This window comes from Penicillium griseofulvum, assembly GCF_001561935.1.
Source record: "Penicillium griseofulvum strain PG3 chromosome Unknown contig_80, whole genome shotgun sequence".
In the NCBI taxonomy this organism is placed as follows: domain Eukaryota; kingdom Fungi; phylum Ascomycota; class Eurotiomycetes; order Eurotiales; family Aspergillaceae; genus Penicillium; species Penicillium griseofulvum.
Genome location: NW_024467471.1, coordinates 4,040,385 through 4,066,093, shown reverse-complemented (window position 1 = coordinate 4,066,093; position 25,709 = coordinate 4,040,385). Strand labels below are relative to the sequence as shown.

The 25,709-nt window shown below is 47.7% G+C and overlaps 11 protein-coding genes across 11 annotated transcripts; 6 read left to right on the top strand and 5 right to left on the bottom strand.

Annotated features, from left to right (window-relative positions):
* Nucleotides 1-190: 190 nt before the first annotated feature.
* PGRI_024690 (uncharacterized protein) lies at nucleotides 191-640 on the top strand (the record flags this gene model as incomplete). The annotated part of the gene is made up of 1 exon (XM_040790182.1): nucleotides 191-640. The coding sequence occupies one exon, from the start codon at nucleotides 191-193 to the stop codon at nucleotides 638-640; it is 450 nt and encodes a 149-aa protein (XP_040647135.1).
* Nucleotides 641-920: 280 nt separating this feature from the next.
* PGRI_024680 (Short-chain dehydrogenase/reductase SDR) lies at nucleotides 921-2,067 on the top strand (the record flags this gene model as incomplete). The annotated part of the gene is made up of 5 exons (XM_040790181.1): nucleotides 921-971; nucleotides 1,026-1,338; nucleotides 1,422-1,529; nucleotides 1,596-1,820; nucleotides 1,877-2,067. The coding sequence occupies 5 exons, from the start codon at nucleotides 921-923 to the stop codon at nucleotides 2,065-2,067; spliced, it is 888 nt and encodes a 295-aa protein (XP_040647134.1).
* Nucleotides 2,068-2,358: 291 nt separating this feature from the next.
* On the bottom strand, nucleotides 2,359-4,276 carry PGRI_024670 (S53 family peptidase; the record flags this gene model as incomplete). Its single annotated transcript, XM_040790180.1, has 3 exons — nucleotides 2,359-3,084; nucleotides 3,140-4,110; nucleotides 4,168-4,276. 3 exons carry the CDS (start codon nucleotides 4,274-4,276, stop codon nucleotides 2,359-2,361), a joined length of 1,806 nt encoding a protein of 601 aa, XP_040647133.1.
* A 1,389-nt stretch (nucleotides 4,277-5,665) lies between these two features.
* On the bottom strand, nucleotides 5,666-7,366 carry PGRI_024660 (putative amino acid permease family protein; the record flags this gene model as incomplete). The annotated part of the gene is made up of 2 exons (XM_040790179.1): nucleotides 5,666-7,146; nucleotides 7,204-7,366. 2 exons carry the CDS (start codon nucleotides 7,364-7,366, stop codon nucleotides 5,666-5,668), a joined length of 1,644 nt encoding a protein of 547 aa, XP_040647132.1.
* Nucleotides 7,367-9,837: 2,471 nt separating this feature from the next.
* On the bottom strand, nucleotides 9,838-10,800 carry PGRI_024650 (uncharacterized protein; the record flags this gene model as incomplete). Its single annotated transcript, XM_040790178.1, has 2 exons — nucleotides 9,838-10,419; nucleotides 10,477-10,800. The coding sequence occupies 2 exons, from the start codon at nucleotides 10,798-10,800 to the stop codon at nucleotides 9,838-9,840; spliced, it is 906 nt and encodes a 301-aa protein (XP_040647131.1).
* A 4,815-nt stretch (nucleotides 10,801-15,615) lies between these two features.
* On the top strand, nucleotides 15,616-16,163 carry PGRI_024640 (uncharacterized protein; the record flags this gene model as incomplete). Its single annotated transcript, XM_040790177.1, has 2 exons — nucleotides 15,616-15,778; nucleotides 15,838-16,163. The coding sequence occupies 2 exons, from the start codon at nucleotides 15,616-15,618 to the stop codon at nucleotides 16,161-16,163; spliced, it is 489 nt and encodes a 162-aa protein (XP_040647130.1).
* Nucleotides 16,164-16,412: 249 nt separating this feature from the next.
* On the bottom strand, nucleotides 16,413-17,403 carry PGRI_024630 (uncharacterized protein; the record flags this gene model as incomplete). Its single annotated transcript, XM_040790176.1, has 2 exons — nucleotides 16,413-17,084; nucleotides 17,143-17,403. The coding sequence occupies 2 exons, from the start codon at nucleotides 17,401-17,403 to the stop codon at nucleotides 16,413-16,415; spliced, it is 933 nt and encodes a 310-aa protein (XP_040647129.1).
* Nucleotides 17,404-17,884: 481 nt separating this feature from the next.
* fhpA (flavohemoprotein) lies at nucleotides 17,885-19,144 on the bottom strand (the record flags this gene model as incomplete). The annotated part of the gene is made up of 1 exon (XM_040790175.1): nucleotides 17,885-19,144. The coding sequence occupies one exon, from the start codon at nucleotides 19,142-19,144 to the stop codon at nucleotides 17,885-17,887; it is 1,260 nt and encodes a 419-aa protein (XP_040647128.1).
* Nucleotides 19,145-20,144: 1,000 nt separating this feature from the next.
* PGRI_024610 (uncharacterized protein) lies at nucleotides 20,145-21,191 on the top strand (the record flags this gene model as incomplete). Its single annotated transcript, XM_040790174.1, has 3 exons — nucleotides 20,145-20,465; nucleotides 20,517-20,787; nucleotides 20,887-21,191. The coding sequence occupies 3 exons, from the start codon at nucleotides 20,145-20,147 to the stop codon at nucleotides 21,189-21,191; spliced, it is 897 nt and encodes a 298-aa protein (XP_040647127.1).
* Nucleotides 21,192-21,767: 576 nt separating this feature from the next.
* Nucleotides 21,768-23,692, top strand: PGRI_024600 (putative GABA permease (Uga4); the record flags this gene model as incomplete). Its single annotated transcript, XM_040790173.1, has 6 exons — nucleotides 21,768-21,852; nucleotides 21,908-22,053; nucleotides 22,114-22,161; nucleotides 22,214-22,361; nucleotides 22,418-23,422; nucleotides 23,484-23,692. The coding sequence occupies 6 exons, from the start codon at nucleotides 21,768-21,770 to the stop codon at nucleotides 23,690-23,692; spliced, it is 1,641 nt and encodes a 546-aa protein (XP_040647126.1).
* A 388-nt stretch (nucleotides 23,693-24,080) lies between these two features.
* On the top strand, nucleotides 24,081-25,348 carry PGRI_024590 (uncharacterized protein; the record flags this gene model as incomplete). The annotated part of the gene is made up of 3 exons (XM_040790172.1): nucleotides 24,081-24,505; nucleotides 24,568-25,143; nucleotides 25,210-25,348. The coding sequence occupies 3 exons, from the start codon at nucleotides 24,081-24,083 to the stop codon at nucleotides 25,346-25,348; spliced, it is 1,140 nt and encodes a 379-aa protein (XP_040647125.1).
* Nucleotides 25,349-25,709: the final 361 nt, after the last annotated feature.

The window sequence follows — 25,709 nt, the reverse complement described above, 5'->3', positions numbered from 1 at the left end:
AGACAAAAAAAAAAAGACCAAATAGACCAAAAATCAAAGTTTCCAGCTTAATTACTATGAATAGAAAATTGAGGCCAAGGCTAAAAGCCTAACACCAGTCACATTCAAGGCAAGGCGGTCTTATGTCTTGGACTGTTCTATGTTTTTTGTTTCAGATTAATTCAACCTCTCAACTTCACCACAATCCAAAATGTCGACTACTTCCAGTTCCTCGAGCGCAACCAGCACTGCCTGCGGCGGCAGCGTCTGGCAAATCCCTACAACAGATGCCGCCTGCGCGGCAGTTGTCAGTGGGAATATAACCCAGGTTATGGATGACTGCTGCAAGGACGCGAAGGTTTCTAAGTACGACAACGACTGTGGAATCTACTGTCTCGCCCAGGGGCAGGATGTCAACAAGCTCCAGTCTTGCCTCACCAGCAAGAGCGGCAACTATCACGACGTCTTCTGCAACGCTGCTCTCAATGCGACCGCCACTGCCACGGCCACAGACTCCAAGTCCACTTCCTCAGGCACTAGCACACACTCTGCTACCTCGACTTCCACAAACGCCGCTATTGCGAATCAGCCAATCTCAAAGTCTGGTCTTGGACTTATTGGACTTCTTTTCGGCTCTGCCCTGATGGCTGTTATTTCTTAACTGCTGGAAACACACGGATGGTTTAATGGTTGGGTCAGGGGAAGATTCAACGGCTGTTCTCATAATATTGGGGGTGTTCTTTTCATCTAGCGGATGAGCGATCGTGTTCTCTTACCCCACATACTACGTGGTATTCTCTTATTTTCATTCGATAGGCACAATGGGCAACTTTCAATCATAACACGTGACGTCATTAGGTAGCATTGCTGACATTCTGCCCCTCCACCCATTACATTGTAGGCCATCGAATATCAAATATCACATATAGCTGCATCCAAAAATGTCTTCAATTGCAAAAACTGTCATTGCGACAGGCACCTCGTCGGGCCTAGTAAATCGCGCTCCTTTAGAATATCCAACCTCCAGCTAATATAATACTATGTAGGGATTCGAAGCAATCAAGCAGTTACTCCAACAGGCACAACCATACAGCTTCATTCTGGGAGTTCGTGACACGGAGAAGACTCGTGTCGCATATGATGACCTGAAGTTCGATACTTCAAAGCACAGCGTCTCAATCTTGCCTCTAGATCTTTTGAATCTCAAGAGCGTGCAGTCCTTCGCCAAGCAAGCACTCTCTGAATTGGGCCATAGACCATTGAACTATCTTTTCCTCATTGCGGGCCTCGCTATCGGTGCTGATGGACCAGGACCTCATGGCTCGAAATGGTGTGAATCGTACATGGTAAATCATCTCGGTATGTGTTCATATTCGACCTATCAGCTACTTACGAGAAGAGTATACGAAGACGGAGCTAATCATTCGTGAACTGTAATCTAGCCCAGCATTATCTAACCCACCAATTTGTTGACGTCCTATCTGCCTCGCAATCACGGATCGTTGTTGTATCTACGGGTGCAATTCGCAATGTGAGAGGAAGCGACCCAGGTAAGTTTAATTCCATCTTTACAAAGGTGTTACCAAAAGAAAGTTCAAATGCTGACTTAATATTAGGGACTCTTGATGTCGACCTGAAAGCAAACTCTGGCGCGAACGCAAAAGTAGTGTACAGCGCATCGAAATTCACCCAGCTTCTGGGTGCACACTACTGGCGTCGTACCCTCCCAGATTGCAAAGTTGTGGCTGTCTCGCCGGGTCTCATCCCCAACACTAAGCTTGCCCAACATTCGGGTTTAAGATTGACGATGGATATGCCCGATGCCAAGACCGTGCCAGAGGGTAAGAATCTTTGGATTTGGTCTTTTAATTGAGAAATAGTATCTAACATTGAATAGGTGCCCATAGCATCCTTCGCGCGGTCACTGCCGAGGATTTCCCTGATGACCCGGAACAGATTTTCTTGACTAGCTGGGGTGAATGGTGGCCCAAGGATGTCTATGCTTTGAGTCTTGATACTGCGTTGCAAGACAAGTGGTGTTTGAGCAAGGAGGACATCGAGAAGTCCGAGCCAGTGTTCCAGGAATAAGGAGCACGGTATCAACATTACATTCCAACAGGTCAGCATATAGTGTACGTATTTCATCGGAATGAGCCGAATTTATCATTGTGTGCAGCACCTCAAGCCTAGGCGAATAGTAAACAACAGAGAGCCGCAAGGGCATGTGAATTAGCCACAAGATTATTATATTTGCAGATATAGGAAACGATCTATGTGTATCTACCTAGCACGCATGCATACCGGAAATTTCCAACCGGTCGGAATCAGTTATAATCTAAACTCCAAGCAGTGCACAACATTCCATGCAAGACTCATGATCTATTCAGCGCCCGCAAGCTTGAGCATGGCACCGAAATTGGGCGATCCAAGACCAGAGACGGGGTCCCAACCCTTGGTAGCGTTCCAGCTGGCACCTGGAATCGACGGGCCACCGTTGGCGGGGCCACCGAAACGGCCGTGGCCATCGCAGCCGGTGCTGCCACCGTCAACAATGTCCTTTAGGCCGTCACGGCCGGTCGAATAAAGCCAGGGGTTGAGGAAGCCCATAGGTGGCTTCTTGGCCTTGAGGCGGGCGTCGTTGAGGAGGGCGATGACGCCGGCAAAGGCCGGTGCCGAGCAGGATGTGCCATCAACGCTAGTCAATGCGCCCCTATTGTAGATGGCGTAATTCTGGCCTTGGGCAGTGACGTCAGGGAAGGCGCGGCCCTTAGGGTTGAAGAGGCCGGACCAGCGGTCGCCCAGCTTATCGAGGTACTCGGTTACAGCATCCTCTTGCCATTCAGGGCGTTCCCAGAGATCGGAGAAGCCGCCGGAGGAGAAGTAGACGGCCTTCTCAGGAGCTGTGTGAGTTGTGGCTCCCACTGATGTCACCCACGGGCAGGCGGCAGGGAACTGGGGTGGGAAGTGGGTTGCGTTCCGGCCGTCATTTGTCTGGCATGCGGCACCAACACCGGAGTCGCCAGATGAGAAGATGACAGACACACCACGGCTGCCGAGCTGGGCGAACAGGTTACAAACGGTACGGGCGTACTTCTCGGGAACACTCTGGAGGTTGATATTAGACCCTGACTAAATTACGGGCAAATAGTTGATATCATACCTGTTCATCCTCACCGTAAGAGGTGGAAATCACTTGAGGAAGGTCCTTGCTGTCCATCTTGAGCACATTCTGAAGGAATTCAAGGTACGGCTCGTTGTTGTTATTGTTGGGATCAGGCTGGTCGAGATCGGGAACAAGTTCACCACGGCCACCAACACTGAACTCGGTAACAGGAACAGGAGAGCTGACTCCAACAATGTACTGCAAGTCGAGGTTCGCCTCGCTGCTCTCGGCGGGAGAGTGTTGATCATTACCGCCGCCATTATACTGGACGACGCTGAAGTTCTGTCCCTTGGCAAAGGGTGCAACGTTTTTCTCAAACAGCTCTAGATCAGCGTATCGTGCATACTCCTCCAAGTAGCTGGCAAACCCAACCTTGTTCCCGTTGGTATCACTGGCCTTGTAGTCGCCAATGTTGTACATGTCCTTGAGGCACTGGGGAGTGATGACGCTGTTGCAGTCCGGGGAAGCGGACATGGCGTTAGTGCGGAAAGCTGCGTCAGTTTCCTTGACCTGGGTGTGCAGGACGGCCCGGTTGGCGCGCAGCTGGCCGAAACGGGTGGTTGGCTGAATCATGTTGATGTGTGACTCCAAAGCCTTGGGGACGGAGTACTTGAGTGTGCGAAGACGCTCAATGTGCTTAACACTGTTGACATAGAACTGGAAATTGGCTTCCAGCAGCTTATTTGCCTTCTCCACAGTGGTGTAGAAGGTCAACCAGTCTGCATCCTGTTCGATCCTAGTAATACCCGCACCCTCGAGCCACTCGCGGATCGAGCCTACGGACTCGGCGCTGGGCTGCAGCATGCGCTTCATTTCCTCGTGGGTGTTGAAGTGGTCCCCATAGTTAGGGTGATCAGGGGTTGACATGTCCATCACAGCCGCTTCAAACCCGGCAGTATCCCCCTGTGCCAGAGCAATCTGTAGCTTCATGGGCTGATCAGCACTCGGTGTGCGAGAATATCTCCATCCTATGGTATGTCAGCGTATCGATTCCGTCGGTTTGGTTTAGAACGCAAGTTACTCACCCTGAGGAACAGCAGACAAGCTCTCAAATACATTAGCTGCAGCAGAGGACGCGAGAAGTGACAAGACCGCGAGCGACAATGCTCTGCGGTCAAAGAGTGACACAATCATAATAAGAAGGAGTGATATGAGAATACCCTATTAAACACCGGTCGGGGCCTCCAGCAGCGGATGCAGGCAGTATAAATAGTGCGACAGGAGACTAGTAAACTCAAAGGAGGGGTAAAGACCGTGAAGTGGTATTTATTATGGTTGCATTGGTGGGGAGAATGAATGGGGCGATAAAGAATGCTTAGCTGAAGAAGTCCAGCATATTACAAGGTTGACAAGGACAGAGTGCTTGAATCGAAGTTTCACGTCATCTCCTTGGCATTGCGATAAATTGCACTGTTCCAGTGGACCCTTGGTGGGTTCCCGTTTGGTGAGACCGTTCTAAATCGGTCTTTGGCAGCAGCTGGCTACTCGCATCGTGACCAACAGCCTTCCAAGCTCGAGGAACGGTAAATTAGTGGTTCGATCGGTGCTCCGTCCTCCGTACGCACTCCGTATAGCTAAAGAGATAAGTGCACTATCTCATTGTGATGTTGAGTGCGTCCGTCGGGGGTCCGTTGTGATCAGCAGGGGTAGATCCACTCTGAAGGAAACAATGTGAGGGGCGTCATGGGGCTTGTTTGTATTGACGGGTGGCTGGATGGCTGGACCCTAGAAATGAAATCAGTTCTTGGTCTGAATTACAGCCCACAGTTCATCTGTTATCAGGTCTGATCGATGGGAGCTGGAAGCTGTGTTCAATGATCAAAATCATGATTCCCCTGCCAAGCCTCTTCGGGGGAAGGTTGGGATGGTGATCATGCACTGCTACATTAGCCAGCAGGGAAGTTCGGGTGGGCATGCACTGTTGCAGCTTGCAGCCAATTGGACTATCTCATAGAAAATTAAGACAATCTTGGAATAGACGCTAAGTTTCTGTGGCGCTGAAATGCGCTAAAGCACTGTCGCATGCCGAATACTATCGATTTTGTGCAGTGTCTCGGAGGCTGTCAATACTCCGTACGGAGACTCCGTATGCTCGTGTGAGATTCAGGGGTTAACATGCTATGTATTTCCCGTTGATCCGAACTGTGCAGTCATTGCGTGTTGTCTAGGCGATATTAAAAGGATGACTTGAGGAGTTTGTCGGAGTTTAAACTATCAGCGACGGTCCGGTATCGTACTATCATCCCGTGACTTTCTATGTGTCCATGCTAGACGCAATGTTGCGAACTTGTTTAATACTTTTTTTATTCAAAAAAATTTTAGTATCGGAATTGCTAACTATCATATTAAAGCCCACGACTTCAATAGGCTGGAAGTTTCTGTCTAAGCACGTCAAACTGGTTCCAAATATACGAACTCCAACTGGAGTATGCATTGCATATATACTCCACTCTCCGTCCTATGTACATGTCTGTCCTACATTCCAAAAATAGTCATACCTTCCATAGATAAAAGCACGTCATATCATTTGTAATCAACGATGACCGGAGGTTGAACGGCTAGAACAGGGTCTTCGACACCTAGCTGATTCATTTCCAGATGATGGGCGTAGACCATTGAGGCGACGGCATCTTCAGTCTGGAGATAGGTTCGGCTGCCTTTGATGAACCAGAATGCGACAGCGATGACCAACATAACACCAAAAACGGCTATGGCGAAGTTCATATCGCTGGGCGCCGGATTGGGGCCACCAGGGAACAGAAAGAAAATGGTCGTGATAATGCAGTAGAAGATGCTGATCCAATTCAACCAAGGACCAATTCGACCGAGTTTGAATGGCCCCGCGGGTAATTTTTCACGGCCGGTAATGATCAAGGCAAGAATTGGCATGGCGTAGGAGACCGTCAGGGCGATAGTGCTGACGCTGAGAATCGCCTCAAGCACGGTGCTGGCAAATAGATATAGGATGCCGACGATGCCGATGACGATTCCTTGGCCCCAGAGAGCACGGATAGGGACTTGCCACACAGGATCGACGTGGCTGAAGTACTTGCTGAAAGGCAGGCCGCCGTCACGGGCAAAGCCCCAGGTTAAACGGGAGGCAGTGGTGAGGATACTGATGCCCTGGCCCACACCGTTGAAAATAAACAGTGCAATCAGCACAGCGGCCCCTTTCAGGCCAACAGTCTCGACCATAAGCTCCATGAAGGGGAGGTCGGCGTTGACGACGCGGTCCACATTCTGGATGCAGAACAGGCAGACCACCATGAAGATGAATCCAGTCACGGCGCCGAACAAAACAGCCATCCAGATAACTCGGGGAGCATTCTTTCGGGGCGCAGGGATTTCCTCCACCATATGAATTACCGAATCGAACGCGGTCAACCCGTACGCTGCCTGTACCAACCCCGTGAACCAAACCACACCATCGCCCCAGCCAGTCTCATTTTTCCAAACACCAAACGCGAACGAGGCGGGCTGGAATGACAGTTCACTCTTGGTTCCGACCGAAATAAGTAGAACAAGAGAGAGAACAATAAACAGGCCGAAGAACCACACTCCAACAAAATTGTTAATCCAGGGTAGGATCTTCTCCTTACGGCAGCTGACCATGTTGATTATGGTCAGTACGCAGACCAACCCAATATATACAACAAATTTGAGCCAGCCCTTGTTGACTCCATCCCACTCAGGATCAAACATAGTCTTCATGCCTAGCAGGAATTCAGTCATGAAGGCAACTTGGGACGCGGTCAAGGTCCACCATCCAAATGTATTGATCCAGGCACACATGTATGAGACGAATCGACCCAGAGGTGTATTCCACAGTCGATATACCCAGTAGGCCTGACCAAGGGCGGTAGGCATACTGCTAGTCAACTCGCCCAGCGAGAGGGCAACACAGAGGTTGCACATTGTGACAAGCACCAAACCCCAGAGGATAGTGATAGCACCGCCATTCGTCAAACCACTGCTGAGATCCTGTGCGAATGTAGAGTAGGTACCTTGGACACGTTAGCACACTTTCGGGTTCCATCGGGTGGCAAAAAGCGCGAACATACCAAGTACACAAAAGGCGAGCGCCAGCATACTCCACATATCGAATTTTCGCGTCAGGGCCTGGGAATGGCCCAAGGCAGCGAGATCCTGCGCATCCTGCACATCTTGCACATTTTGATCCGTCAGTGGTGGCTTAAGGGGTAGCGAACTGGACTCCAAATCCATGCTGTGGTAATTCAGCCGGAGGCGTCGATCAACTCAGTGGACAGGTAGGAGGGAGATACGCCCATTTTCGGACTGAAAATCAACAAGCGACATGAATAGGGGGGGGGAAAGGGATAATTATATACGATCTTAGATATGGCGTCTAGCGCGTTCGGTCCGCGTTGATAAACCCCTCACGGATTATCCTGTTCAAGTTGTGAGGGGTTCAGATAAAGCTCGAACCCAATTGCAAGTATCCAATGACGCATAATACTGAGTTTGGGTTAAATCAAGGCGATTGGTCATAGACTGTTGAGATGTTGATAATAGAAACGATCTGCCCTGCTGAATTTATTTTGATTTTGCGGGGGAATCGCCCTCGGGAGGACCTCCCTTCAGTGGGCCGCCTTAGCCTCATACCTCCACACATACCTCCACTGATAAGAAATGGGGTATAATTGGCGTTGAATTTATATTTGATTGTATGGAGTATATCGTAGTTATCTTGAATATGGTTCGCAGATACCATAAATTGCATGTTTCATAGCTCCCGGAGGTCCAACCGTAGACAGATTCTCTTCAAGGACATCTCTCCAAAATCCAACATGTTGATTTCAACAGAAATGAATAGCTCGCATTATCTTCATATATAAAAATCAATAGCATATCAGCAAAGTTCATCTGTGGCGACGGCTGACCCAAAACGGCAAGTCCATGCGTGGCCGATAAGAATCAACAATTAGCGTTTAGAATGTGGCTCTAGCACAACTTGGGTCAAGTTCGAGATTTGACGTGCTTCACGTAGACGGACATAATAGTAATGGTAAAGCTGCATATCTGCCTATCTGCTGAGATATTAGACAGTATCTATGTGGAGTCAATTCCACATATGTGCGATAACGATGGGTCATCCAGCGGAAGCCATTGTAATATCAGTGTGGATTCGAGACGGCTTGAAATATTTGGAGATGATCAGCAGCTGGGTTCAAGCGGGAGGGCCAAGGATGATACCTGGCAGTAGTCCCATCGAAAGGGGAAGCCCGAAACGATGGATTCAATATGCACTTCGGACCACTGAGGCAGTAGCTTTGAGATTCGTTCCGGGAACGATCCCACCAGGTCCACTTCTCCAATTATTTTCTTGTGAGAGCCAAGATCCTTAAGCAAGGTTGGTGGGTCTCGTCAGTTGGGCATCACTGTACTCCGTAAGGTCCTCGACATTGATCTGACTGCAAAAGTAAATCCTACCCAAATGAACCCCACAAAAGGAAGGAGAAGGAGATGCAAGTACCGAGACACGGCGATACGGCGATACGGGCCAATAACTGACAGTCCGTAGAACGCACGGTTGAGAAATAGCCCCGTGAAGCTCAGAATGTGTCAACGCATATGACCATCGCCATAGTGCGCCCGTGATAAACTAGCAAGCTCGCTATTAATTGCGCATTCTCAGGGAGCCCACGGGAAGTATATAGTCCTCTGCCAGCAGCCGTGCAGCCGAGGAATTGCAGCGATATTCAGGCACGGCGCAGCAGCCTAGTCCCAACAGGGAGTGTAGGACCAGGACACCGCTGATAGGCTGAATGAATGGCTTCTGGAATCATTCTGGTTTCTGCTTACCTGTTGTGTTTAGCACAGGTAACCCCTTTGACCAAGTGAAGAAACATATTCATCTGTCTCCTTCCGTAGGCCCTGCTGGCATCATCGGCAATCTCCGATCCTAGATTTCGTTTATCCTATCCGCTCACCCCAGTGAAAGGCTGGGAGCTGAATGCTTCTCTCAAAACGTTACTGGCCCTGCTCGGCTTGCTTTTTAGACTGATGATGTTCATTGACTATTGTTCAGCGCAGCCTTCGTCAGGTCGAGGCCATGTCGGAATGGATATGAGAGCCGACCAAAGTCACGGTGCGAAACACATTCAAAATTGAGTTTGAGAAGCTTCATCCTGCTAGCCGAGAGTGGCCAGTCAGTCCAGCACAGACATTACAGGCGAAGGAATCTCACTCACATTGCACGTATTCATACCTGGATGGGACCACAAAGCGTGACTATTTCCACATTGGGAAGCATCAGGCAGTACAACACAAGAAAGGAGAAAATTTGAGCAAGATGAATCATTCGAGTCTTGGCAATTATATTAATGCTTTAGGATACTATCCATGAGGTATTCCCATTCATGTAGGGGAATCACAATTCACAAAACACTTTTGTGGTCGCCATGACCCGAAAATCAAATCATGTCTTGAGAGATGAGAGAGGGCGATATTGGAGCCCAAATAACACCTGATCCGAACGCCTCCGCCAGTCCACTGGGGAAAAAAAACAAAAGAAATGAATAACAAGGATGAAAAAAAGAAGGATAAAAAAAAAAGAACGCCGACCGGGACCGCGTTGTCCGGCTACTCTAAGAATGCAACGCTAGTCGCGGTCATGAGAACAAAAAAGATACTGGAAGGGCAGCATCACTGTGGCATGATCGGTATGTACCTGATCATAGTCGAGGGTTTTTGGAATGGCGCCAGATTCCGCCCGGAAGCAAATTCTGCTTGAGCAGTGCCAGCTCCTTATGCAGGGCCTGGTTTTCTTGTTGAATGCCATCGATGTAGGTAAGGGCATTGGTGAGAATCTCGGACTTTTTGAGAGACCCGGCGCCAACCTTGGTATGTTTTTGAACACCCGAGGGAGAAATGGCCTGCTCGAGGGAAACGAATTTGGCGTTCATGTTGGTGCGGTAGCGCTTCTCGATGATGTTATGAGCAGCACGCTTGGCGGCATTCCGCATCTGAGGGTCTTGACCGCCCGTTGAGGAGTGGTTCGAGTCCCGGGAAAAACTGCGGGTCTTACGGGATGTGGAGATGGTGGCTTTGGAGGGTTGAGGGGTAGCGATCTCTTCCTCCTTCATCTCTGGACTCGATGACCATCTTGTTGAAGATGAGCGGGTCTTGGTCTGTGCTTCGGGTTGAGAAGAGGTGTAGGTTGAAGGTTGGATAGTCGACTGGGTCTCGAACGCGTTCGAGTCAATGGATTGCCGCGCAGCAGCGGACGGCCATGTTTGATCGTCACTTTCGAACTCCTTCAAGGAGATTAGCCTTCATGTCAAGATATGGGAGGTGGGAAGACATAGACATACCGATGATAGTGAAGCTACGTCCTCGGCCATGGGCATAGTGAACCCACTGATGCCAGAGCTAGCAAATGGGTCATTGAAGAGATCCTTGGACTCAATATTCGTCAGACTGTCGGCGAAGTCGAATGACACGGGCTCCATCTCGGTAGGGTTGATGGAGAACAGATCGATGGCGTTGTCATAGCTCCAGTTGGCAGCGAGAGGGTCTGGCCTTTCGAAGAAGTCGGCGGGTCGAGACTGGGGGCTCAGGTGTTGGCTGAGGTAGGTCCCCTGGTCAATGGAGAGATTGGGGATCTCATTGGATCGGTTGCAAGCCATGATACACATCTTGGATCATACGTTGGCCTGAAAAGGCAGTAGCAGGATTTGGGGGATATATAGTAAGTTGAGAGAAGTACTATAGTGAAGAGTGGCGAGGGATCGAGGATTTATAAATAAACTGATATCAAAACAGCAGAGGGGTTTCTACCATAGGGGATTTATATAAACCCAGGTGTGCCCCGAAAAAAACAGGGGTACGAAGGTGATCCGGAACAGGCGATTACAGGTGTGTACGAAGCCGAGATTGACCTGTGATGTAGACCCTGCGTATCCAAAACGGTCTAGCCTCTCCGACTAGCCAGTCACTTTCCTTGTTGTTCGGTGAAATAAAGCCGAGACCCTCCCCAGATCTATAACGGCCGGCTCCGACGAGTGCATTTTCCGATATTCCCCTTGTAACGTGTGAAACCGTTGAAGTTACGGAGTAGGAGGAGTGGATGTCACGGGAACCGATGGAGGGGGCTTTTATCCAATAATAATTCACCGGTCGAGTCTCGGAGCCGACACTTTATGTAATTTATGTAATTTAGGTTCAATTTGTAGCTTTTTTTACATTTTTTCCTGTTTTAAACGGTTTGTATTTTACAATGTATTTTATATTTTCCCTCATTCTTGGTACAAGTGACCCGTGGAACTGATCTTGAATCTCACCTCTATTGTGTGTATGTCAATGATTTATATACCTAGGTAGTCTAGAATGATCAAAGTCATAACATTTCCAAGGTTCTTTTCAAGGAGCTACTGATTACGTAGCATGAAGAGATCCAGTGCGATCTAAAAAGAGCCACGTATCATGTACGGAGTAAAGATCTCAATTATCTTTCGTCTTAGCGCGGTGGCTGTAACTAGCGGCGACAGGTATTTTTATGGGATCATTTGGTTATAGTACTCCTTATTTTGATTATGTCTTCGGTCTTGCGACTCATCCATATTATGAGGGCTAAGCGAGGTCGATAGTACCAACTAGATCACACAGGGATGGCACAGCTTCTCTGTATAGCTCTAACGTGATCCAAATCTGCCTCTGTAAAAGCGGCAAAGTCTATAATATCAATATAGAAAGGCCAACCCTTTATAAAGAACAAGATACCGTATGTTGTACACGTCAATTGTGTACTCCGTACTCCGTACGGCATTCGCTTTACATTCTTTACTCCCGGTAAAAGTTATATCCTGTTTCTTCAGATTGCTTGCCAAATATACTTTAGCAAATACCTGTCGGCAACCATGTCAGGCAATCTATTATTTCAAGATCTTTTCACTTACGCGACTACGGATAAATTATACGTCATTGACTGCATTTCAGATATCATATCCTATCTTCCGAAATTGATATAATAATAAAGACCATTGACACGTCAAACCAGGTTAAAATCACCCAATTGAACACACGTGCTCAGTGCTGCCCCTTATGCTCCTTAGAAATGTCATGTATACTTGGCCAATGCTGTTTTTACCCTGCCGCTTGTGGCAAAATTCCCGAGTATCAGCCTAGTACTTTTGTCAGTCAAAATCGGCGCCACTCTTTTTTTTTTGTGTGTGGACGATTTATCGAAATCACATCTAAAACAAACATGTCAGATCCAGATATGTATTAATCCTTGGATATAATAAAGAAAGTGTAAGAATTAGATGTGGGTTAGTTGTCGATAGGCCTCCGTCCAGTAGCGAAGCAGGTAAATCCCGCTTATTCAATTTTCTTCATAAAATGGCGCCACGCTCTTTGGAGTGGGGTGACTCGGATGCTCTACTCTCCTTTCCTTTCGCCCTACCCTCGAACCCGATATCCACCGAGACCATACAAGAGGCTCCTTCTTATGACCGATACGAATTGTAGACGGAAGCCATTTCTCCAGTTTGGTCTCCGGTCAACAGTTCAGCATTTATGGCATGAGGGTTCGTCTTCTGATCCTTCCCGATGCTGACGGCGATCCGATTGTACTTTTTTTTTTCAAGATTCAAGAAACCCTTGTCGATACATCTGTTGAAGATTGCCAAAAAAAAAATCATATACATCATTAGACTTTTGTGGCCGATGACCAGCATCCCAAACCCCTTGACATCTCAGATCTATCGCAACCTTAAAAGTTTGCACCATTCCAGGTCTGTAGTCATCTAGACCGAGGCTAACTACTCTGTATGAAGTTCCCTGCAGGTGATTCCCATTACTCCGTACTCTGTGTCACTTTCACGATGAGGTCAGTCCACTCGGCACGCCTTGGCCAAGTGGAGCAACAACGGGCGCTAGACCTGTCATCTGCACAAAATACACGGATCTTGACTCGATTCCGGCCCCGACTATCGTCCTTGGATCTTGGTTTCCGGTGGCTGGTCCATACTCAGTACCTATGATGACTCTTGCCCCAAATTGCCCTGTCCGAATCCGAAGAATACATACAAAGAGGATTAACTGTGTCGTTATATCAGCGATGATACAACGGCAGGTAACCTTTGTGCAGTTGGAACTCTGCACCAAATTTCACCTTAAGTCTAAACTAACTTTATTATATATGCTGTAGGGCCAGATCTTGGGATAAATATAGCCCCAGATCTGGAACTATGACATCTGGTGTCTGAAAATGGACAATGGTAACAGTGCTTGATTTCTGGCTTGGTTTCTTAACTGCCGAAGTACACCAAGTTGATTCATGCGACTCTGATGAAATTCGTACCTAACCCTATGCCACACAATGGCTCTATCAGGGCCCTGTTGCTTCGACATTTCTTTCAATTACTATGGTATTCTATGATGTTCAACCATCGTTATAGTTGGCTTTACTTGCAAGAAAGATTAACCCTTGCTCTCTGGGCACAAACCAAGTTAAATTGTGTCCGACTAATGAAAGTTCTGAACGATGCACAGCTCGGATTAGCTTCCAAATTAGATATATACATCATACGGTTGAGCACATGTAAGTCCTCCATTTGCGGGTACCCATCTATATATGTGATCCACATTTTACATAATTTGTTCACAATACTCATTATACAATATCTTTTGGTCTCCACTCTAACTTCTATAAATTAGTATCACAACTAAGCGACGTACGATTAGACCGAGGTATAAGATGGACCGAGATTGAGGATATGGTTGGTATAGTGTATGGGCACATTGTGGAACAACTGAATATTGAGGTGCCACACTAGATATACAGCGAGAACGAGATTGACGATCCTCTACAGGGGACCGTCTTGTGGGCGCAGATTTAATTGAACCCTGGAATTTCGACTGCAGGTCTCCAGAACAACAATATGAGATGTTGCTTGTCTGAAAAACCTCGCCATTGTTGATATCTAGGATGCCACCTTCGAAAAGTCCCAAACCATCAAGCTCGAACACTTTATCAGTCCATGGAAACAATCAAATGGGAGCGTTGGTTAACTGATCGAGACAAAAGCCCATTAACGTGAAGCAAGTACGCAAGTCATTGCGATCGAGCAATTAAGGACATCCATCCTATTATGGCATGCATATAGTCATTATGAGGAGCATTTGTTGGATTCAGACTTTGGATCTCGCTCGGATAGATTTGTATTATGCAGACGTTACTTTTATAGCTGTCTCTGTGTACAGCATACAAAAGTCCGGATATGTAAGTGAAGATAAATATATGCATCTCTGCACTATCGCCAGATTGAGTAGCAGTGAATTGCCCTAGTTTACGACGATTTCTCTACTATCGATTCTAATATTTTGGGGGGAAGTAATTGTTGGGGCGCTGGACTTAAAGTCTGCCTCTGGTACTTCATCGTAATTCTCCGCACGTATGAGTTGGCTGCCGTCTCGCTAGATGGAATTACGAATGAAAGCTTCATTGTCATGTTTCACATGTTAAATTTATCATAAAAAACTCTGCGATTTCAAGCCGCGACGTGTGTTGTATATTTCTCGAGCGTGACTATATAAGCTGGTGAAATATATATCAGGCCTCGCGGTAACTATTGAATCGAAGTTTATACTTACAAACGTAGTTTCCACAAATTAAACCTTTTCCCGCCGTTCTTGGCCGTTGATATATCTAAATAGGATAATATATGAGAGACTACTAAGATAGTCGGCCGACTATTCTGGTAGAGATTGAATTAAGAAAGGGCTTGTGGGGTCCGACCCGACATGGGTATCGTCGATTTCCAATAAGAATTTGAAGAAGGGGAAATCCCATATACTTAGGATAGTAGTGGCTATGCAATGGTGCTTTTGTCAGCCTAGTTCTAGATCATCCATAACTTTGATCCACACAAGTTTCCGCAAGCAACCAGCGCGCGATTCCCGGGTTGGTATTTATAACTTGGGCTAGGGATCTGAGTGACCATCAACAAACAACAGAGGTGAAACATAAAAGCGGTCTGAAGTTCTTGGGATGGGAATATATTGAAAAGGGGAAAGTCCCGAGGTCTCTCCGCCCAAACCTAACATGATCGACATGGGCTTGATGGATTCAGTTTCACCCTTCGGGAAGAGACTGCTCGCATTTTAGCCGTAGGTCCCTTTTTAACTTTGAGTGATATTTGAGGTCTCAGGACTAGCTGGATAGACACAGTTGATGTTATGGTATGTAGGATCCCGTGGAATATAGGCTAAAGCATGAATTTTGTCCTGAGTTGCAAGACATGTTTCAATTTTGCGACATGATTGTCCAATAGAATTGACTAGAGTATTTGAACTAGCCACGCTATTTAAAAATGGAAACGTGCCCGATTTTATGACCTCACAAGCCGCGCAGATCTTGGTCCAAAACTGCATGAACCTGGGATATAAGAATCCTCAGTTCTTCTCATCAAGTCTATCAAATCCACTCTAGAAATTGTTTCGCACTCAAAATGAAGTTCTCCCTCGCTACCATCACTGCCTTCGTCGGCGCCATCAGCGCCGCGAACCTTCCAAACGCCTTCACTCTTGTTGCTGAGGGTGGCAATACTCTCCTAACAGATGGCCAGAATGCCTACATTGGTGCCAACACCACTGACCAGGAAATCCTGATCCGTAAGCATCTAGTCTCTCGTGGTGTCGATACAATTACCTAATATACATGCTTTTCCTAGTCCGAGGCGGCAGCCCCAACGGCCTCGTCTCATACACTTCCAAGAAGAGCACTCCTACTGGTTTCCAGAACCTATTCATCGTTGAAAACTCTGTCTCGCCTGTCGGTTTGACCCGACCTCACTCTGGCGCTGTCCCCGAGGGCGGCAATGTCACTGGTTTTGGTGTCAATGACCAGGGTTTGTTCACTCATGGCGGCAAGGATTGGTTCGCCATTGAGGGCTACGGCGACAATAAGGTCAAGGAGATCTATTGGTACGGTGCTCATAGTTCTACATACCGTGGCGTCAAGCTCTATGTCAAGGAGCTCAAGAATTACTCCGCCTAAAGATTTACTCCGTTTTGACGCTGGGGTTGGTATGATAGAATAGCCTGATAAGAGTTGCTTGTACTTTTGGCGAGACTTTCATGTTTGTACATTGATTTTTTTACTGGGATGCTTTATTCCACAGTATATATGGTATATATCATGAAAATTAAACCAGCCGAACTTTCAAATTTGGTTCTATCTCTCAGGAAAACAATCTATTTAGTTCCATATTAGTACACACGGTTAAATTGAAGCAGCTCCACCAGTTCATCCAACCATCGCCTTGATAGTAGTTTCAAAGCTCTCAGGCTCACGCCCCAAGATCTCACGTAGGACTGGAGACACGACTGCAGCCTCGCCCCGTCTAATGGCCTCCCAAGCTGAAGCCCACTCCCTCGACAGATTAACCCCATGGTATGTCTGCTTATCACCAATCCCAGGAAGATTCACATACTCATCGACCGAGATCTCCCGGATCTTCAGCGATTTTCCCACCGCACGACCGATAATCTCAACCGTCTCCGCAAGAGAGATTTCCCGAGGCCCAGAGAACAGAACAGCCTTGTTCAAATACTCGAAGCTCGCCGGATCCTTGAGGTACGAGACAATCAACTTAGCGGTTGCCTCGCCCAGTTCATCGCGCTTGACCCACGCCACGCCTGGGCCTGTGCCTGAATGAGGGATCGTAACCTCATCTGCTGGATTCTCAAGATCATAGAACGCGGTGTAGATGGGGAAGGACTCAGTGTACAAGCCCTCACGGACTGAGGTGTACGATACCGTTTCTTTCAGAGAAGAGAAGTATTTCTCTGTTTCGATGTGGGCGCCCATCACATGAGCAATGCTCTGGTTGGTTAGATCGCCCCCGAATCCAAGAGATGAGTAGAAGATGTGCTTGACGCCACTTTTGATGGCCGCGTTTATAGCATAGCGGTGTGCCTAGTAATTATTGTTAGACCAACTAATTGAGTGTGCAATACCACTTGATTTCCCTTACCTTGACTCTGTGATCTATTTCGAATGATGCATATGAAACCAGCATCAAAACATCCACACCGTTGAAGGCTGTGTCTAACGTGGATGGCTCATCATAGTCGGCCTTGCGTACGGTAGCGCCAGCTTGCTTGATGTCATGCAGTTGCTCGGGACGTCGAGCAACCAGAACCAGGTCGGATTCTGGGACTAGTTTCGCTAGGTGGTTCACGATGCTTGATCCAAGGGCCCCAGAGGCTGGGAAGACGCCGACCTTAGCACCCATGTTGATATAGTATGAGGATGATAGAAGAGTGATTCGCTTGGTAAGCCGTTGTTGAAGAATCTGTTTGATGATACTGGGATATTTTTTCTAGCTTTTATATCCTACATCCTCTGTACATCTCATAGTAGTTTGCTTATAAATGAAGTATTTGGTCAGAATGACCGAATGCGGTAACCCTGCTGGTTGCTCTATAAATTCATAGATGTCGATCCGTTTCCATTTCAACAAAGAACATACATCACCCCCTTGCGCCAAGATTCCACCCCTGCTAGGAAAATCCCAGTAAAAACTACCGAAGTCGGTGTAGTTCTCCCCTTTAAAAATTATTGCTTGCTCAGCAAGATGGGTACAGGGATGTTGTGACGTCTTCCATTGGTCAACCGTAATTTGAAATATTAAGAGATGAGATATGTACTTCTAAACGCCAACCTGATAATTGACAAATGAACAAAGAAACAACATTGGTAATCATACTCCGAACTCAATGAGGAACGCCTCCGGTTCCAAACAATTCCATCTTGATGCGATCGGCACCCACGCCCTTGGCCTTGAGACCCGACTCGATGTCTGTCATGAACTTTCCAGGTCCACAAATATAATAATCCGTCTTGGCATCATCAAGGAACAAGTCCTCGTCCTTCAACTTAGCCAAGTCAACACGCCCAGCATGGTCGAAGTCCTCGCCTTCCTTCTCTCCCTCTGAGGGGTGACTCGTGAAGAATGTTGCACGAATTGAGGGGAATTGCTTTGGAAGCTCGGAGATGTGCTCTTTGAATGCACGCGCGCCCGACGAACGTGCGCCATGAATGAAATGCAGCTTGCGCGTTGCGGCCGATTTCGAAATCAATGTGTTCAACATCGACGTCAGTGGCGTCAGGCCCACACCAGCAGAGATCAACACGATCGGGTTCCCGGTTTCCGAGTCGGTAGTGGAAAGGAAAAAGTCACCGTAGGGGTGAGAGACTTTGAGTACGTCGCCAATGTTGCATGTATCGTGGAGTATATTGGAGATGCAACCTGGATGGGTGGCAGCATCTGGAGAAGCTGGGTTGAGGCCTTGTTCCCTCTTGACACTGATGCGATAGTAGTCCGGCTTCGGCTGGTCGCTGAGAGAGTACTGTCTGGCCTGTGGGTACTTGAGAGCTGGTACATGGGTCTGGATGGAAATGTACTGGCCGGGCTGGAAGGCGGGCAGGGGCTTTTCATCAACAGGGGCGAGATAGAAGGATGTGATTTCCTCGGATTCCTTGACTTTGTTCACAATCTTGAAATCTCTCCAGTCAGTCCAATCCTCGGCTTGTTCATAAAGCTGCTTTTCACGACCGATCATGATATCTGCGAGCTGCCAGTAGGCTGCGCCCCATGCGTCGTGGATTTCAGGGGTCAATGCCGCGCCGAGCACCTCACCCATCGCTTCGAGGAGGTACTTGCCAACGATCTTGTAATCGTCGGCCTTGATATACAAAGACGCATGCTTATTGCAGATCAACTCAACCGCTGAGCTTAGTGCGCCAAGATCATCGATATGGGAGGCATATGCGTAAAGTGCACCTGCCAACGAACGAGGTTGGTGACCATTGACCTGGTTGGAAGTGTTGAACACAGTGTTCAGCTCTGGATGGGCTGCAAGCATGTTGCGATAGAAGACAGTCGTGATGGTGCTGCCATGTTCCACGAGAACAGGCACAGTCGCCTTGATGAGGGCAATTTGGTCGGGAGTCATTCCTGGGTTAGAAGCCATGATTTCTTATTGAGAAGAATGTTCAACCTCTTCACTACTGGAGATACTTAAATATATAACCCCTGACAGGTGGGTGAGTAATACAGGCGTTCCAAGGTTCTCCACCGGGATTTGAAAAACTCGAGAAGGTGCCTGGCATGATTTGGATGCCGAGACGAAGAACATCTCCGCGGAGAGTGATATACGAAGGGATTAACTCGGAATTTGGAGCGGCCGAAATTTTCTCGTCACAACATGCAACATACAACATGCGATGTCATTTGAACGTACTTTATTAGTCTACAATAAACCATTCGAACAAGATATGTAAATATGCTGACCGTGCATGATCGCCCCGCCACAGTACAGATATATATACTCCGTACTCCGTAGTTCGTCCAGCATAAGGCCAAATGCAACCTAAAATCGAGATACATACAGGGCCATGTTCTTTTTTTATACGCACGTGGTGCCATGCGAGAATGTAAATGAAAACTTCCAAGGTTCCGGGTAGACCCGAGTGTGATGACTCAGCATGAACTTGGCAATATTTACGAGGCAATTCATTTTTAACCGTTCTGGCGTTTCACCTTATATTTATGCTATGCCCCATAAATATTTATGGAGAAGATACTTTCCTTACCATTGGACAATCTACTGAGAATGACGTGTGGGGAGGTCTCGACAATCCTAGTTACCGTTTGCGGAAGTCCGGATGGTCCCGCTCAACGGTTCAACTCTATACGCGAAAATAAATATGTGAGAGCCTATCCTATCGCACCGGGTAAAAGGGCCTCCATAACATAAACCTCAACAGCGGAGTCAAATGCTAATCGATGATACCAGAACCAGCTATGCGACGCCTCCGTATTAAGTAGTGACGTCTGCGATATGGCAATGGTCGTAAAGTGCAAGGCTCAAGGATAGTAGAAGAGGCTGAGATGCTCACCTGGGCATTCGAGACATTAGTCAAAACCTCGACTTCAGCTCGTTTCTCAAATCCAACCCCATTACCCTCGCCATGCTGTTCAAGAAACGCCAGTCGTCTGATAACTCGACGCTCGGGCGGGCCTCAAGTTCCGGTGGCACCCAGCTGCCCATGTTGCAGCTCCCACCCAAGCTGCGGTACAATGTGCTCTGCCTGTTGAGCGAGTTTGTGGGGACTTTTATGTTTCTGCTCTTTTCTTTTGCGGGTGCACAGGTGTCCAATACCCCCAAGCCACCACCTGGCTCCCCTCCGAATACTTCTAATTTGTTGTACTCGGCGCTTTCTTTTGGGTTCTCTTTGACAGTCAATGTCTGGGCATTTTATCGAGTCACGGGTGGTCTCTTCAATCCGGCGGTATGGAGATACCACTGATGAATGGGAATATTTGTAGTTGACATTCACTAGGTTACCCTTGCTCTCTGCCTGACTGGCGGCATGCCCCCTTCCCGAGGGTTATGTGTATTCCCTGCACAACTTGTCGCTGGAATTGCTGCAGCGGGTGTGGCAAGTGCCATGTTCCCGGGCCCGCTAAATTGTGAGACCCGACTCGGCGGTGGGACATCAATCTCACAAGGACTCTTCATTGAGATGTTCATGACGACCCAGCTGGTGTTTGTCATCATCATGTTGGCAGTGGTGAAGCACAAGTCCACCTATTTAGCTCCAGTGGGAATTGGTCTGGCTTTCTTTGTTGCAGAAATGATTGGCAAGTAACCTTAGAATAACCATCTTGGAGTAATACTTCACAATGTACTGTGCTGACCCTTCTCACCAGGTACTTACTATACTGGAGGATCTCTCAACCCTGCTCGCTCTCTCGGACCGGATGTGATCAACCGCTCATTTCCAGGATACCACTGGATCTATTGGGTTGGTCCTCTGCTCGGGTCTCTTCTTGCCTCTGCATTCTATCGACTCCTTTGCTTCGTGCGCTGGGAGAGGATCAACCCTGGTCAGGATTATAACGAGGAAGAGGTGGCCAGAAAGCAGTCGTTGGTTGGTTCGGAGCATACAATCACCGCCAATATCCCTCCATCCCAGTTCCCTAGAAGGGATATTCCGTCTGATGAGCATGTTTAACATCCCATTGTCTGAAAGGCTGTTTCGTGGCTTGGTGATTAATTTCACCTAAGCGAATATAATCGAAGCAAGCTAAAGTGCGCTGAACAAATTTCCTCCCTTTATATAAGGAGAGGGTATGAAATGTGGTTGTAAACGAAGCCGAGAATAATTGATCTGTTAATAAGCGTGGAGGTTGAATTCGAAGCATATCAAGCAATAATGTTGGAGGTTGTGGGATGGAAGGAAAATGCAGCTTGTGTGACCTAACGGGGTGCAGTTGAGCTGTGATTGTCTCCGAATTGCTGATTAGCCTTATAGCGCCAACCTCAATAAAGTCGTGAGTTGTCAAGTGAGCAAATACTTCACATTATAGCACTGGAATTCAAATGCAAGGGTAATCACGCTGCATGTCTTGTATTCCTGCGGGAAAACGCCATTATTGGACTCCCCACCAATGGTTGGTAAGTGTTAGCTTCTGGCGATGAGTCTCAAGGTCCACATCCCTTGGCTGGACTCCAAGTTGATTTGGCATTTAAATCATCCTTTCCAGCTATGTCCGTCTCACCAGCTACAGCTTGAGTTGAGGTGTTCATGATGGACTTGCAACCTGTCGACCCCGAGGCAGTCGCACCGGTCGCGACCGACGCGAGGGGAGATGTCCGTGACGTACAGCTGCTGGGTATGATAGCGTGCTTGCTTTGGGTAGAGATACTCGTCGCTAATGTATTGTCTAGCACGGATGGGCTACAAACAGGAACTTCGTCGGCAGTATTCCACCCTGCAAGTCTTCGCAATCGCTTTCAGCATCATGGGCCTAGTTCCTTCAATCGCGTCGACCCTCTCCTTCTCTCTCCCCACGGGTCCGTTCGGCATGGTCTGGGTAGGGGTTGAGTCACTGTGAATCTGTTTGTGCGTTTGATTGACTAGAATTATGGGACAGGCATGGTTCACAGCGAGCATATTCATCTTCCTAGTTGGATTAGCAATGGTAGGAATCTTTATTGGGCTATCTGTGGGAATATCACACTGATGTTGCCTAGGCTGATCTCGCGTCTGCCATGCCCACAGCTGGAGGACTATATTGGTGGACACATTATTTCGCCGGACCGAAGTGGAAGAGCCCACTGAGTTTCTTGATCGGATATAGCAACACATTGGGTTTGATCGGTGGGATATGTTCAGTGGACTGTGAGGACCATCCATGTCCATTGCCGGCAATCACGTCACTTACTCTTCTTATGTAGACACCCTTGCACTCATGATTCTCTCTTGTGTCTCGATGTCACGGGGAGACGGATGGTCTGCCTCGCGTGGCGTTATCTATGGTGTTTACGTCGGCCTGATTCTCTTCCATGGACTATGCGGCTCTTTGGGTGGAAGGCTAATGCCGAAAATCCAGACATTTTGCATCTATATCAACATTGCCCTTGTTGTTGCGACGGTAATCGCTTTACCAGTGGGGAAAGTGACACGCGGTGGGCCCCTCAACACTGGGCATTATGTCTACGGTCATATCGACAATCAGACTACATGGCCAACGGGGTGGGCATTCATGATGGCATGGCTCGCTCCGATCTGGTCAATTGGTTCCTTTGACTCTTGCGTTCACATGAGCGAAGAAGCTAAGCATGCATCTAAGGCTGTTCCTCTTGGAATCATCTGGTCGGCGGGCTCTGCACTCGTGCTTGGATTCTTGGTGCTGTCTGTCATTGCTGCTACTATGAACCCAGATGTGAGCGCGACAATCAACACCAAATTCGGTCAACCAATGGCTCAGATCTATTATGACGCATTAGGCAGAGACGGTGCTTTAGCATTTATGGCTGTACTCTGCGTCGTTCAGTTTCTCATTGGCCTCAGCTTGATTGTCGCTGCTTCTCGCCAGGCATGGGCATTTTCTCGTGACGGTGCATTGCCATTTTCTAGGTTCTTCCGCCACGTCAGTAACCGCATTCAGTACCAACCCGTGCGCATGATCTGTGGCTTAGTATTTATCTCTATTCTACTGGGCCTGTTGTGCCTGATCAACTCAGCAGCTGCGAATGCCCTATTCTCACTATTTGTGGCAAGCAATTATCTTTCATGGGGCACCCCAATTCTCTGCCGCTTGGTCTGGGGCGAGGACCGGTTCAATCCGGGAGAGTTCTATACCGGCCGCTTCAGCAGGCTCATTGCCTGGGTGGCCGTTGTTTATCTTCTTTTTGGTGTTATCTTGTCTATGTTCCCGACTGAGGGTCCCAGGCCAACGTGTACGTATTTGAAGACTGGAAGGTCGCTCGATCGGATGGCTAACAATCCACTTACCTGTAGCGTCGACCATGAACTACACCATCGTAATAAATGGCTTTGTTTGGTTCGGCTGCATGGCGTATTATTTTATTTTTGCACGGCGCTGGTACACTGGACCCCAGATGACTGTTGATGGGAGTAACTCTACTGCCTCAGAGAATGTCATTGTCGCTACAGTTCCCTGTGCGCCCGCTACCGATGAACCTGGTTCTTTTTATAAGAAAGAATGACACTTGGTCATTCGATTTCTGCTTTTGTTATATAATGACTCCCGCGATATATCTCTCGCATTCATCCTTGCCTTTCGCACCTCTTTGTCAGTAGGGGTTTCAAGGGGTACGAAGGTATTCGGTGCCTCATAGACACATCTGCCTATCTCTTAAATTGTGCGTATGTATGGTCACCAGATTTCACGCAGCTGATTATTTTGAAGTACGAACTTTGAAGATCAAGCTTAATCACGGAATGACGTCTTCCGATGTCGTTCTTTAGATAAAAGAGGTGTATTTTCTATGTCATTTTCACCATGTACCTATTACCTTGAGATTCGGTTGCGATTGTGATTTATCGTTTCCACTGTATTCATCTTCAGCCTACTGCCAATTCTCACATCCTACAATGTCTAAGTGGGAACACCCCTCTCGAAGTCACCCAACCACTCATCATCAGGACTGTGAAAGCAGTTTTGAGAACGTCATCCAAACGTTGGGCCAGGGAATCAGAAATAGCAAGCCTAAAGAATATGTCTACGACACAGCCGTCGTTCTCGGTCTACGATGGAGCAATGATGACCTAGGCTTGGCCAAACCTCAAGATGGACTTCTCCAAACATTTCGGAGACAATATGGATTCGAAACGGCTAGTCTGCTTATCCCCTCAACCTCTAGTGAAGATGCATTGGCAGCGATGTATCACACAATCTATAAACTCCGCCAGGACTATAAAATGGACCGCGATGTTAGCCCTCTCCATCGGGGCACGTTATTTGTGCTCCACTATATCGGTCATGCTGTATCCGAATCAGAATCGAAGTTTGAAATCTGGTAATGTCTTTATTAGTACGCATCCATTGTACCCATTCAATATCACTAATATCGACTCTCAGTGGAACCCGCAGCCCTGACGCGGTTAGAATCCCGTGGTCCTCTATTCATCTTGGCATGAAGGCAGACGTCCTCGTTCTAATCGACACCTCCTTCTCTGGGAGCTTCCAGGAGCCATGTTACAGCTTGGGGAAAATACTACAGTACAGTGATCGTGCTGCTGAGCACTTGTTCTCGACAGGCAACGAGATTTCTGATCAGAACGGTCCCACTTACGATGTTAACAACAATTTCACGACCCGTCTGACAGAACTTCTGTATGCCGCGTCGCCAGTACCGGTTACTATTGTACAGCTCCACGAGGCTCTCTGTTCCCAGGCCAATGACCCAAGTACCAAGCTGCGCTATACTCCTCAGTATATTGACTGTCGCAAACCGACGATCGTTCTCCAGCATGTCGATAATACCGCGTGGAGAATCGAAAATCCGACAAGAAAGGCACAAATACCTAAGGGGCGTGTCCTAGTTTCCGTAACCATTCGAGGGAATACCGCTCGCGGCCAAGTCAAGCAGTGGCAGACGTCGCTATCAAAAATGGACGCCGAGGTGACCATCGCAGGTGTCTTTGACCTTCAAGGGTATTCTCTGTGTCTTTTATCGATGCCGATCTCTTTATGGGATAGCTTTCTACACCCAGCGTACAGATTTATAAGTTATGTGGAGTCTCACAACCAACTGGCATCCGATACCAGCGCTGGTAGCCCCCTCGTAGCCACGCTACCAGAGAGATCAAAGGATCCAGCGTATGTTGACTATGTCATGCTCTCTCATACGGAGGAATAATCTGGGGACATGATATGTCAGCGTTTTAGGACCTCGCTGCGGGAAGGATCGCATGCCATGATGCAGGGACAGATTTTTGTGCCTTTAAATTGTGTTCATTATGTCAAGTCTCTGTTTAGCTTATATACTCGAGAAATGCTGCTAGCTTGGGATATCTAACAAAGAAATTGTGTCCAATTGGTTATAAAACATTCTATAGAATACGGCTACTGGTGGTAGGACCATCAGTAGATTCAATAAAGTTGGTATAGTCAAAATGGCCGATCAAAACACAGAGTGTACAGCCAAGGTATATGTACAGATTCCAGAGGACGCCGGGATTAAACTTCATTTCCCAGATGCGCGGAAGCAAGCGACGAAC